The 14,014-nt window shown below is 35.6% G+C and overlaps 1 protein-coding gene across 1 annotated transcript; it reads left to right on the top strand.

Moving 5' to 3' along the window:
• Positions 1 to 650: 650 nt before the first annotated feature.
• LOC102004484 (olfactory receptor 13D1) lies at positions 651 to 2,100 on the top strand. Its single transcript, XM_005382786.2, has one exon. The coding sequence runs from the start codon at positions 671 to 673 to the stop codon at positions 1,604 to 1,606; it is 936 nt and encodes a 311-aa protein (XP_005382843.1). The 5' UTR covers positions 651 to 670; the 3' UTR covers positions 1,607 to 2,100.
• Positions 2,101 to 14,014: the final 11,914 nt, after the last annotated feature.

Genomic DNA, 14,014 nt, shown 5'->3' with positions numbered 1-14,014 from the left:
AAAATAGACTTTAAAAATATAATTTACAGTATTTATGAATTTAATAGTTATATTTCACTACATATTTTGTTATATTGTATTTTCTTAAATTTTGAGATGACATTTTGAAACTATCTATTATGCCTGCAAGCTAATAGGTGTTATCAACTCTAATTCCTACAACAAACTACCAAATAGTTAAAATTTCCCTCATTTTTCTAGCTGACAGTAACTTAGCTAGCTGAACCTCAAAAAGTTAAGTAATTTTAAATGATCCTACTGAAGATAAATTACATGGTATCAAATTTACATGTTACCTTAAATTAGATCCTGCTTTATCAGTGTAAAGTTTTATTTCAAAACCTTAATAAAGAGATTATTACACATATACATATTTGAAAGTAGTTTATCCAAAGATTATACATAATTAGAGGCAGGCATTTGTCACCACAATTCCAGATCTCTACTACTGTATGATGCTAAATAGTGCATGTATTACCTACCTCTCAGCATCTCTTTCATCATTAGTAAAATCCATATAATATTCCTGACTTTGCTGATTCCAGGGACTTTTTTGAAAGTCAAAGAAAATAATGAAAGTGAAAGTGATTTGATAAATCCACATCAGAAGTCCAAATTTCTCTAAATCCTATCCTTATGTGAACTCTGCAGGTGACATGGATATGTGAAGATGAATTATTCTGCAGTGGCTGAATTCTTTCTGATGGGGCTTTCCCAATACCCAGAACTCCAGCTTTTTCTATTTGTGGTCTGTCTTATCATGTACATGATAATCCTCTTAGGAAATAGCCTCCTCATTTTCATCAGCATCTTGGATTCTCGCCTCCACACTCCTATGTACTTCTTTCTTGGAAACCTCTCGTTCTTGGATATTTGTTATACATCATCATCAATTCCTCCCATGCTCATTATGTTTATGTCTCAGAGAAAATCAATCTCCTTCAGTGGCTGTGCTCTGCAAATGGTTATCTCCCTTGGCTTGGGTTCTACTGAGTGTGTCCTCCTGGCTGTGATGGCCTATGACAGGTATGTAGCCATCTGCAACCCACTGAGGTATCCCATCATCATGAACAAGGTATTATATGTACACATGGCTGTATGGTCCTGGGTCATAGGCTGTCTGAACTCCTTAGTACAAACAGTACTGACAATGGTGTTACCTTTCTGTGGTAATAATGTCATTGATCATCTTACCTGTGAGATACTGGCTCTTCTCAAACTTGTATGCTCAGATATCTCCATAAATGTACTTATCATGACTGTGGCAAGTATTGTTTTATTGGTGATTCCTCTGCTGTTAATTTTTCTGTCCTATATTTTCATTCTCTCTTCCATCCTGAGAATTAATTCTTCTGAAGGTAGAAAGAAAGCCTTTTCTACCTGCTCAGCCCACCTGACTGTGGTCATCTTATTCTATGGTTCAGCCCTTTTTATGTACATGAAGCCCAAGTCAAAGTTCACCAAAGCATCTGATGAAATCATTGGACTGTCTTATGGAGTGGTAACGCCAATGTTGAACCCCATCATCTACAGCTTGAGGAATAAGGAGGTGAAAGAAGCTGTGAAGAAAATCTTGAGCAGAAATTTGAATTTATGGAAAACATGAAAAGGCTTGACACATGCAATATCCTGAGTATGAAATCAGATCAGATACCTACAGATAAAGTCTGCTTGTAAGGTCAAAGATGACACTCCCATTCTTTTCAACACTGAATGTTCATGTAAACTTTCTGAGTAATGATTTATCTGCAGAATTTTCCCTCTACTTTCTATTCTCTCCCCTCTTCTATTTCTTTTCCTTTTATATTAGTCTTTCTTTCCTTAACTTCCTTCTTCTTGTCCTCCTTCTTTCATCTACTGATTTTCTCTTCCTTCCTGTTGTCTTCTCTATCTCCTCTCCCCATCATTTTGAACTGAAAGCATACGGGTTTTTGGCTTTTGTTTTTGTTTTGTTCAGCATCCCCTCTTCTGGGAAAATAAAGGATTTTTTTTTATTCAACAAAAATCCCTTCCTTTGAATCTACGTGGTGCTGGAGGAGGCTAACCCAAACTTTTTGGAACTGAACATAGCCCTAGCCAATTAAAAACCAAATCTTGGGGCTGGGGATTTAGCTCAGCGGCACAGCGCCTGCCTGGCAAGCGCGATGTTGTGAGTTCAATTCCCAGTACCGGGGGGGGGGGGGGGAACACAAATCTTCAAGCTATGGTCATTCATTGAACATAGCAAGTGAGTCAAGTCACACCAGTTAAACTCAATCCAAGAATACTGTTCCAGAATGAGAAAAAAAATCTTTCTGATAGTTACTAAATGGGTAGAAGATGAGCCAGGAGGCAATCTTTGTACCTGGAGCACATGGAGAAATCCTAGCTGAAAGGCAAAAACTTTGAATTGCATTCTTATTTACAGCTAAATAATAATAAGTTTACAGTCCCAACTAAAGAACTTCTTTGTCACCCTGTTCATATTTTTGAGGCAAAGATATATGAGGTTATATTATTTAGGTAGTCCCACGTCCTCCATCATCCATCTAGTCACTTTTCTTTAACAACTAACATGTATTAATCTAATTTCTACTCTGCATGCAGGTAGGCACACCAGCCAACTGCCCAATATCTGAAGAGTATTTACATTTTCCTAGATCCTAGTTTTCACTCTTGCTCCAGATTATTGTTCTAACTTTACTGTTGTTTAAACTCAACATTACATTTTTTCTACAAACAAGAGATAGAAGTCCTAAATGCTCAAATCCAAAGGGCCACTGTATTTAATACCATTTATAGGTTTGAAAATAAAGGGTTTATGATTTAGCATGAAAAAGAAATAATTACAAAATAATCACTGTCTTGATATCTATTAGCCATACCCCTCTTAAGTCAGTTTTCCTTTTAAGCCTCTTTGCTATCAGGTGGAGAGTGTCTATTCATTAAAATAACAGTACTTTTCACCAGCAGTGATTTTAAATGTATGACACTGAAGTCCAATCTATAAGCACCATGAGTGATGTGTTCTGCTTAAAAACATAAACTGTATACTTGAAATTTGTGAACTTTCAACAAAAAGCCAAAGAATGAGGGAGCACAACTCATTGCTTGCTTCTCATTATAGGAGTGTTAGAAATATAACTGCAATCCTTATAAAACTATGATCCACATGTTTTATTCTTAAAGAACCATCATTGGAATCCAGAAATCAAAGTGCTTTTAACACATTCTACTCGAGTTTCTTAAAAACTCCAATACCACAGCAATTTTTCTGAAATTCTTTTGCATTTCAGCTCACAGCTGCGCTGCCACGTCTCTTTCCACCACTTCCCATGTTCACCTTCCTTCTCCCGTCTCACCCCTCATTAAGATACTCTTTATCATACAAAAAAAGTCTGTTCTCCTAAAGCAAATGGTTTAGAACAGCAGGATTTTAAGGAATTGAGAAATTCCTAATACCCTAAAATGTGGAAGAAACATTGTTAAACTCTCAAATTAAGAATTTTTGTCCCACTATGGTGTTTGTCAATTTGATCTTCGCTCTTCTTTTCATCATATTTCACAAATATCACCTTTCCACCATTCTATCAGTGCCTCTGGGAACTTGTTTGTTCCTTTTCTATTCTGCCATGCATTTTATAGTATGCTTGTATTAAATTTCTTGTTATATTGTATCATATTTATTCAATGTGGCATAGTTGAAAAGTGGGGCACAAAACTTATAAAAAATTACTACAAACTCTAACTCCATAGTTTGATAGAATTATAAACTTTAAACTATCAGAATCTATATTTTTCTGGATATAAAATGCTGAATTTATTTCCTTGCTAACAGGATTTTATGACGATTGAATAAGAAAAAAATGTAAAATGTCTTGTTCAGTGCCTGACTAACGTCATGCAATGAAAAATATACATTCCTTTTATTTTCCCCACACATACTTGTCTCTTCTAATAGAATGGATTCCCTAAAGGCAAGATATTAAAGTAATATTTATTTGAGTCCTTGCTATTCAGTAAAAAATAGGCATTTGTTGTAAACATGTGCTGAATGAATGAATTTTATGCTGAAGGTAAATAAACATTTCTAAATAATCATCAAAATTGCCCTTATAATTTATCTATAATAAGATCCCTCTCAAAATTCCCTTCTACTCAGTTTTTGTCATTCTACAACTCTACCTCTTCCTTAAGTTAAATTCCTACAACAAGGTATTTAATCTTTGGCATATTTAGTATGTAAATACTTATATTCCTTTAATTATATGTACAATATAACTATTATTTTATTGAAAGATCAATTAGGGAAGAGCTTGTGAATTATTTGGCTTTGTATCCCCATAAATGTTAATGGAGTGGGCTTCCATCAAAAGACTCATTGAATCATTGCATTTTACTTTTTTGTATGAAGTCTATTTTTCAAAGACTTTTCTTTTCATAAAACACAGGCAGTTCACTGTGATATATGTAATATACACAATGACTATAGCAATAAACCTGGTTAAAATATTTCCTGTTTTGTATATATGGCTTTTTTTTCCCTGAGCACTGAAATTTTGACTGTAACAGATTGGCAGAGTCCATCTAATTCATATACATAATTAAAGTCCTTGAACCAGTTTGAGTTTATAACTTGAAAATGCCCCAAGTAAAAACAATAATATTCACAAGTGACTTGTATATATCTCTAGCCCTTATATCTAGTCTAACAGGCACTTTAAATATAAGGTGTCCAAAATGGGAAACTTGGATTTTTCTATGCTCATATTAACTTTTTTTCCCCAGGACTGAGGACTAACTCCAGGGTCTGAACACTGAGCTACAAACCTAGCTCTCCCATTTTTTAATTTTTAATTTTGAGACAAAGGCTTGCAAAGTCACTAAGTTCCCCAGACTGGGTTCAAACTTGTGAACCTTTTTTTCAGCATCCCAGAATACTGGAATTACTGTGTCACCACATCCAGTTTCAAAGTACTTCTTCTCAAGTTTTCTGTATCTCAGGAAGTGGTAGGAACACACACCCACGTACAATCCACCAAAAAACTATCAATGCTTTACTCAGAATTGACTTTGACTACTTCCTTTATTACCATCTTATTCTAAGCCATCATAAACTCACTTAGGCTAGTGCAATGGCTTTCCAAATTACTTGCCTGATTCACTTTCATTCTCTTACAATCTTTTCTTTTCATAGCAGCCAGATTGTTTTTGAAAGGGCAAATACTAAAGTTACAGAACAGATTAAAACGAATCAATGCCTTTTAAAAATCAAAAGAATGGATACCAGGAATAGGTAGGGGGTCTTACTATGGGTTTCAATTGGGATGAGTCATGAGGGAAATATTCTCAGGTTATATTAATGCTCTATATCTTGACAGGGATTCAGGTGACACAGGTGAGCATTTGCGAAAACTCTGAATATTATATTAATACTTGTGAATTTAAAATGTATATATTTTAAAGAAAAACCAAATAAATATTAAAATCTGTAATGATGATATACATGCTGAAGTATTTAGAGAAAAATGTAATGGCATCTACAATTTTTTTAGACATGCATTAAAAATGGATATACTGGAACAATAGAGAAATGAATAGATACAGAGAATGAGATAAGAAAATCTAGTAAAATGTCAGTTGGTGGGTGCATAATGTTTAACATAACATTTCAGTTTTCTTTTATGTTTGAAATTATTCATAATACGCTACTGAAAAAACTATACAAAATCATTTGGGGATATAGTTCTTCACTCAAGAACATTCATTCAAGAGAATTCAAGTTATAATTTTGTATCCATGAAAAAAACAAGTGTAAAAACTGGACCACTATCGATTACCTCAAACATTTTAGAAAAAAGTTCTATTGTTTTAAAAAGGTAAAAATTTTATGTAGGTTATTTACAACTCTTACAATAGAAATTAAAAATAAATTTTAATGATCCTTGTGAAACTTAATCTCCTATACTGAACTGAACTATACTGAACTTTTGTCAGTATTCCTGTGGGATGAATGCAGAAGGAAAAGGTAAGAGAAGAATAAAAAAAGTATGTCAGAAAACTTACCAGAATAAAGTTTTAAGATGATAAGGAAAAAAGAAAACAGTACATTTGGGGCTATAATCTATACATACCAGATTGTACAGACTTTAGCCAAGGAAAGTTGGTACTTTCTAAAGCATTTATTCTGCACATTCACGCTTTCAGTACAAGCCAGGAAATTTTTGATAACACCATTCCTATAAATCTACATGATAATTTTTTTTTTTTTTTTTTTGCCATACTAGGGATTGAACCCAGGGCATGCTAAGCAATCACTCTACCACAGAACTACATATCTGGCCCTTTTTATTTTATTCTGAGAAAAGGTCAAGCCGTGTGGAGGGGAGCGCGGGTCATCAGGCCAGCCTCAAGCCTCGCAGGCACCCGGGAGGAGGGGCTCTGGCGCCGGTCTTTGGCCGGCTCCTTGTCTCGCAGGCACCCAGAAGGAGGTCCCCTGGCGCCTGGGAAGCCGAGCAGCGGCGAGCGCTGTCGCGCCGGCCCTTAGGCTGGCTGCCACTGCTCAACTGAGAACTACCATTACACAGAGAAACAATGACACAATTGGCCCACCATGCACTGGCTGCAGAGGTCCACCCACAGACGTGTGTGAATCATTCAAACATGGAGAAATTCCTGGAAATGCATGCCATACAACGGGTCAGTCTTGCTCCTGCTGTTCAGAACCAGAAAGGTCCAGAGTCAGCAGAGGAGCAGCTGCTGAACAAGGACTCAAAGAACATGAGAATATAGACTAACCCCGAGGAGTCAGAGGTCCTGTGGACTGGGGTCATAAGAGCTGTTTGGAAGCTGTAAACCAGGAAGACCTTGTACAATACCTGGGGAGAACCCCTGGAAGCCATTCTTCCCCTGATAGTACAGGCTGTGGTGGAGCTCCAGAGAAGTCTGCAGCAAGATTCCTGCTGCCTGTGCTGACGGTTGGGGAGAGGACACTAACTGGTTGTGGGGTCCCAATGCGATGGGAGGCTGGAGAGAAAAAGCTACAAAGAATGGCTTTCACCCCAGATGGCTCACTTGAGATGTTAGTAAGAACTGCCTCCTCAGTATTCTATAGCCATGACGAGGAACAGGCCAAGGAGAGAAAACAAAGAGACTGAGAAAAAGCAGCTGCTTTTGCTGCAGCACTAAGAGAAACAGATCCCAAGTCTGAGTTCTGGGGCCCCAAGAAGAACTTGACAACTGCATTCATTTCCTACCACAGTTAAAAGCCAGGCCAACTCAAGAGGAACTGCCCTAAGAGGCCCCATGGGCCATGTCCTGAATGCAAAGGTGACCACTGGAGATCGGTCTGCCCTCTGAAGCAGAGGCCCCAGAGCTCAGACTCATCCTACCAGTTAGTCCAACAGGAATGAGAGGCCTGGGGCATGGTCTGCCTTCTCCCTCTGGCCAGACCGTCATCTCCATGGAGGAGCCCTGGGTAATCATGACTATGGAGGATCAAGAAAACAGCCTGTTGGTAGACACAGGTGCAAGTCTCTCAGTCCTTCTTATCCATCCTGGCCTTTCTTCCAGCCATCACACCTCAGTGACAGGAGTCACTGGTGAGGAGGTAATATGCTATTTTTGACAACCCTTAGGCTGTAACTATTTGTTAGATCCTTCTTGCGTGTCTCTGTCTTCCTGAGAAACCACTTTGAAGATACCACCATGTATTACAGCAGCCATTGATATTTTCCTACTAATCTATCCATAACTCTGTACAGTTTGTAGTGTTCCTATCCTATTTCGTAAATGGATGCATCTTTATTATTATGTGTTTCCTACAACAACCATTGAGAATAGTTAATGATTATTTAATAGGTCACTCATGTATAGCTCTATTTATTTTCTTTAGAAGCCACTTTGAAGATACCAAAGAATAGTACAACAACTATTGATAATCTCGTACATTTTTTGTCTGTAATTCACTATTATTTGTCTACTTGTTTTCCTGAGAAACTATCTTGTAGATAACAATATGTAAAACAATTATAAAAAAAAAGAGAAAGGGTCTTATTTCCATGCCCAGGTTGACCTGAAAATTATTATCTTCCTGTCTCAGCATCCTGAGTAAGTACAATTATAAGCCTGTACAACTATGCCTAACTATATAAAAACAATGAGGTTATGTAATCACTCACATATCTTACAGTTTTTATCTGAAATTTCAATAAAAATTAGGTTGATATTTGATTCAGACAATGTATTATTAGCTGAACTAAATTCAAACAATCTGTTATTTATCTTTTTTTATGCTACTCGTATCTCACACCAGATGTAGGAAAATTATTATAAATGTGAGATATTATTCATTAAAGTAAAAATTAATAGCAATTATATTACAACAATGATTTAGGTGATTACAGAATACAACTGTTAATATACATGCTGTAATCCATACCATTAATTTAAAATGGGAGATAGTTACTCAATGTTATAAACATTACTAGTGTTAGTGATAAAAGGACTAGTGAATATAAACTTTATGTTTCTCATCAAAAGTTTAAATTTCAAAGCATTTTAAAAGATAACAAAGCTGTGTCAGTGACAAGTGAAAGAAATAAAGTACACAAGGCAATTAATAGCAAAGACCATATATTATAGTGATTTTAGTTCAGAAGGAAATGTCATGAAAAATAAATGCATACCTATTACCTATCTTTGTGTTTAATGTCTTTAATTTTCTTACAGTGGATTAGAATTCAAGGAAAACAACTTTCTGAAAGTGGAAATGTAATAAAGACCAAAGTTATTATGTAAACTCCATAAGGCAAAACCCACTGTAATGAAGTGCTCTGTTTCTTAGATTTGGACTAAGTTAGGAATTTTACAATTGGAAACCAGATGTGTTACTATAATAATGAAATCATTAGAAGTGCTAAAATTACACTGAAGTATTTAGTATGTAAAAAATTGCATTATGTTTCATTAATGACCTTAAATTTCTTCTCTAAGATACCCAATTATGGAATATAGAACTTGTTTTTTAGCTTTACAATATTAAGAGGAAAATCATAACCCTGAAGGTAATGCTCTCTGCAGAAGATACCTTCCTTTTCTATTCTTTTGTTATGTCATATGCCCTACATTTTGTAGTGATCTGGCAAGCACATTTAAATTTCAAAAGATAAAATTTATAAAAAGTGGTCTTAAATCTGTTTTTAAAATATGTAATAATGTTTACAGAAAATGAGCCATTTTTGGGCTGGGGATATAGCTCAATGGCATAAGCGCCTGCCTAGGAAGCACAGGTTCTGAGTTCAATTCCTGCTACCAAAAAAAAAAAAAAAAAGTGAGCCATTTTTAAAAATTAAAATGTAATTGTATAAGCATGTTCAAAGAAAAAATATAATGGAATAATAAATGCTTAAAAGTAAATATGGAAGTTGGTCCAAGAATGTTGTGATGCTTCTTATATAGTATGGTTATTACAGATTTTTTTAAATGAAGTACATTCTGCTCTTAATAATGAATTATATTATGTTTTAATATCATCTAGTAGCAAACAGTTGTTTTACAAATGCTTCAAAATATGAAAAAAATATTATCAGTGGAAGCAAAGGCCCATAGTCAGTGAAATAGGATCTTCAAATTGTCCAAGCAACATAAATGAAAATTGAGAATGCTATATCTAACTAAACTATCTTTCCAGAGAGACACCAAAATAAAGATATTTCAGGGGGGAAAAATAAGAGATTTTTTTTTTACCACTGAGAGATAACCGTAGGAAAAAAAAACTTTCCCTAAGTGAAATAAATGGAATTTTAAAAAAAAACATAGTAAACAAACAAATTGGTAAATATGTGGGTAAATCCAATCCATCACCTCAGAGAGACAGGGAGTAATCGATTAATTGGGGAACTTAAGTACAAGCTAAATTGAACAGACTAGGCCCAAATATGATGAAAGAGGTTAGAAATCAGAGAAAAGAATTTTTAAGGTCTTTGTACTATTGGGAGTATTAGAGATATTATGTAGAGCACTCTTAAATTAGACATCTATTTTTAAAAGTAGTGTGTGTGTGTTTATGTTATTTTGTACACAAATAGTAGAAAATTGTAAAGATCCGTTGGGTTCTTGCTGTGCCCTGGCAAGGAACGGCAGTGAGAATGAGGAAAAAATAGAAAAGAGACAAAAAGCTGGGATCAGGTGGAGGTCCTCTCTCTCCTGAGTGGAGAAGGGGAATTGCCCAAGAACAGTACAGCACTTTTTTTTATACCCTCAAGAGGTTGATTAATTTCAGCCCCTCTGCCCAGCAATCAGTTAACAAGCTACAACTGTTTGTGGGAAAGGAAGCAAGTCTCAATGAATACCAAGAATCAATATCATTCAAACTCCAAGCTATGGTCATGACACATTAAAAATTCATATTAAAAAGAGAAACCCCAAAAATGTCTTTTAAACATAGGAATTAAAAAACATACTTTTAAATAATTCAAATCTTAAATACATCATTTAGAAAATGTCAAAATATAAATTTACTCATAATACAATTACTATCAAAACTTGGGAATAAAGGAATTTTATAGTCCAATATATTCACTGGAAATTATTAACTATGAATCCAAGTCAAATGTTAGAAAAAGAGAAATAAAGAAATCCAATGACAGGTGTTTGGTTTAAACCTTTCTTTTTTGGTACTGGGAATCAGGGCCTTTTGCTTACCAGGCAGGAGCTTGTGCCGCTGAGCTATATCCCTGGCCCCTGGTTTAAATTGAGACATCCCTCCAAAGGCTCATGTGTTCATAGGTGGGAACTTCGGGTGGTGACTGAATATTGACGGGTGCTATACGTATTGCTGTTGTAATGTAGGGAGGTGCAGCCTTTTGGAGGAGGCCGGTCACTGACAGTGTGGCCTGAAAGGGTGTTCATTTTTCTCCTTTGCTCCTTCTTTCAATCTCTCAGTCAGCCGTTTTTCCTCCACTGTGCTACCTGGCTATGCTCTTCTGCCTTAGAGGCAACTGACTGTGGACTGAACTGTGAGAAGATAAACCTTTCCTTGGACTTTAAGGTGCAGGTGTTGGGCATTTTGTTTCAGCCACAAGGAAAGTAAATGAGATAACAGGTAAAAGACTAATAAGTAGTTTCAAATATTTTCAGGCCACAACGAAAAATATAAAAAAACAAGTTTGAAAATGGGCAAAGAACTTAAATAAGCATACTTCTCCAAAGAGGAAATATGAATGGCCAAAAAGGACATGGAAAGATGCTCAACATCACTAATAGAGAAATGCAAATCAAAGCTACAATGAGACACTACTTTATACCCATTAAGATGGGTATAACTAGAGTAACAAGCATCACAGAGGATGTGGAGATACTGGCACTCATGTACTCTGTTTATAGAAATGTAAAATGGTACAGCTGCTATGGAAACAATATGGCAGTTCCTCAAAAACTAAAAATAAAATTACTTTATGAAGGATTGATTACACTTCCCAAGTTTAAACCCAAAAAGTCTCAAAGCAGTGTCACAGTATGTGTATATTCACACTGGTGAATATGCGTATATTCACATTCATAGCAGTATTATTCACAGTAACTAAACATGGAAGCAACTCAAGTCCCCATCAAATGAATGGAAAAGCAAAATGTACTATGTACATGAAATGCAATATTATTCAGCATTTGAAAGGAAGGAATTCTTCATCTATGCTACAATACAGATGAACCTTAAAGATGCTGTATAAAGTGAGATAAGCCAGTCACAAAAAGACAAATGCTTAATGCTTCTATCAATATGAGCTAGCTATTAGAGTAGTACAAATCATAAAGAAAGTAGAATGGTGGTTATCAGAAGCAGAGGGATGGCAGGAAAAGGGAGTTATTATTTAGTGGGTATAGTGCCAGTTTTACAAGACAAAAAGAGGTATGGAAATAGTGATAGTGGTTGTAAACTATTATACATGTAGTGAATACCACTGAAATGTACATTTAAAAATAGCTAAGATGGTAAATTTTATATGTATTTACTACAATGAAAATAATGAATTATTTTTTAAATGTACCAAGCCCCCAAAATTACCCTGCACAGTTCTAATATATTTTCTAAGAATAGGTAGTCACTATGACATACAAATTTATACACAAAATATTTAAAAAGGAGAAACAGAGGCATCCCTAACTTTTTATAAGCCTGACATAATGCTGAAACAAAAATTGAGCAAAGATATTATGAGGCAAGAACATTTCTGAGCTAATCTCACTTATAAAACAGACAGAAAAACAATAAAATACTAACAGACAAATTTCAGCAATATGTAAAATAATACTACCTAATGTCTTAGATACTTTCTAGATATGAGAATTAACCAATCAAATGAAGGCTTCTTACGCAGGTAACCAGAAAAGGTTCTAATAACATGGTTTGACAGATAGACATTTTTCCAAGAAACACCAAGGCTCAGAAATAACTGATTTACAGTGAAAAAGAGTTTAAAATAGGAATTATGCAAATCAGGTTCCAAATCATGACTTTTGTATTCTTTCTCCTCAATTTCTATTTTTTCCTAAGTGAGAGGAACTTCAGAAAACTTCAAGAGAGTAGGAAAACTGGGAAACACATTTTTGAAAAAACAAATATTTTATATGTGAAGAAAATAATTCTGAGTATGACGCCTACTACAAGTAGCACTAATAAACTACTTTAAAAAGCTAGCTTGGAATGTTTTTCAGAGGGAATTTTAATCTGATTTCTTACAAACTATGTCAGCCTTCATGAGAGATACAGGGACATCAGAGGACGAGAAAAAATTTAGGGTAGCATCCTGAAGTACCTAACAAGGGCAAAAGACACAACAGGCCCCTCTTTGAACACAGTCTACAGCATTTGTATGACTACTCATGCCCTCAATACATTATGGAGAATAAATACAATATAATAAATTATGCAAATGCTCTAAAAGCTATCAATGAGAACCAAGTAAAACTAAAATAGGTTAAAAAGTGAATTAGTAAGTAGGTATCTGAGACATCTTAGGATAAAAAGAAATATATTCTAAAGCACTGCATAGCAGGTGTCCATTTGGGTGTTCATGAGAAAATTATGCCACAATGTGTACGAGAGCATAAACCTAGAAGGTATCCTGACTTATATCTAGAAAAGGAACAAGACATATTTAATAATAAAAATCTAAAACAAAATAAAAGTCCAGAAATACTCTGCCTATGCTTCTCCCCAACTTCAGGAAAAAAAATGCTTTCATTGATGACAGGTTTCAAAGGTTACTGGCACTAAAATCCAATTTCCAAAGTAAAACCTGAAGACAGTCAATTCATTTAGAAGACTCAAAAATGGAAAAAAAAAATATGGCAATGTGGTGAGTGACAAAAACTCAACCTTTCCAAGATTCACTCAACCTTTCCAAATGCTGGAAAACAACTTGGGGAAGAAACAGACAAAGCAGTTCCCAGGAGCCAGGAGAGACATGACCCTATATACATGACTATATATTAAAAATATATATATATATATATATATACATATAAAGATAAACTGAAGACAAAACACAACACAGAAAAGGAAATCTCTGTACTTTCTCCACAGATCATGAGGCTATAAGCAGTTTGCCAAGTCTCAAGAGACAAAGTGAAAGGGAAAGTTCCTTCTCACGTAGAAATGTTGCAGTGGAACAGACCAAACAGAGGGCAGTAGCTTTGATCTGAAGAAGAGCGTGGACTCTGCTCCTAGTGTGTTTTTCTACAGCCAACAGGTGGTGAGCGACTCTAGTACAAGTGCGTGCCATAACCTTGAAGAGAGTGCTTGGCTGGATGCCATTCCAGGGCAGAGCTGATTCTTTGCACCTGGGACCCAAAGTAGCCTCTTAGCTCCACTCCAGGGCTCCCAGTGTGACATTCTCAGAGTAACTGGGTGAAAGATGGTGGTCAGAGGGCAAGCTGGAAAAAGAACCCCTGAGGGGTTTAAGCTAAAAGACACAGGCTCTGCTCCCATTCCCAGAGGCCAGTCCCAGCCTGAGTTGCAGGGGATTTGACAGTT

The sequence above is a fragment of the Chinchilla lanigera genome, unplaced genomic scaffold, assembly GCF_000276665.1.
Source record: "Chinchilla lanigera isolate Chin_1 unplaced genomic scaffold, ChiLan1.0 scaffold00018, whole genome shotgun sequence".
In the NCBI taxonomy this organism is placed as follows: Eukaryota; Metazoa; Chordata; class Mammalia; order Rodentia; family Chinchillidae; genus Chinchilla; species Chinchilla lanigera.
Note: the sequence above shows the minus strand (reverse complement) of the source record. Positions and strands in the feature narration are given on the sequence as shown.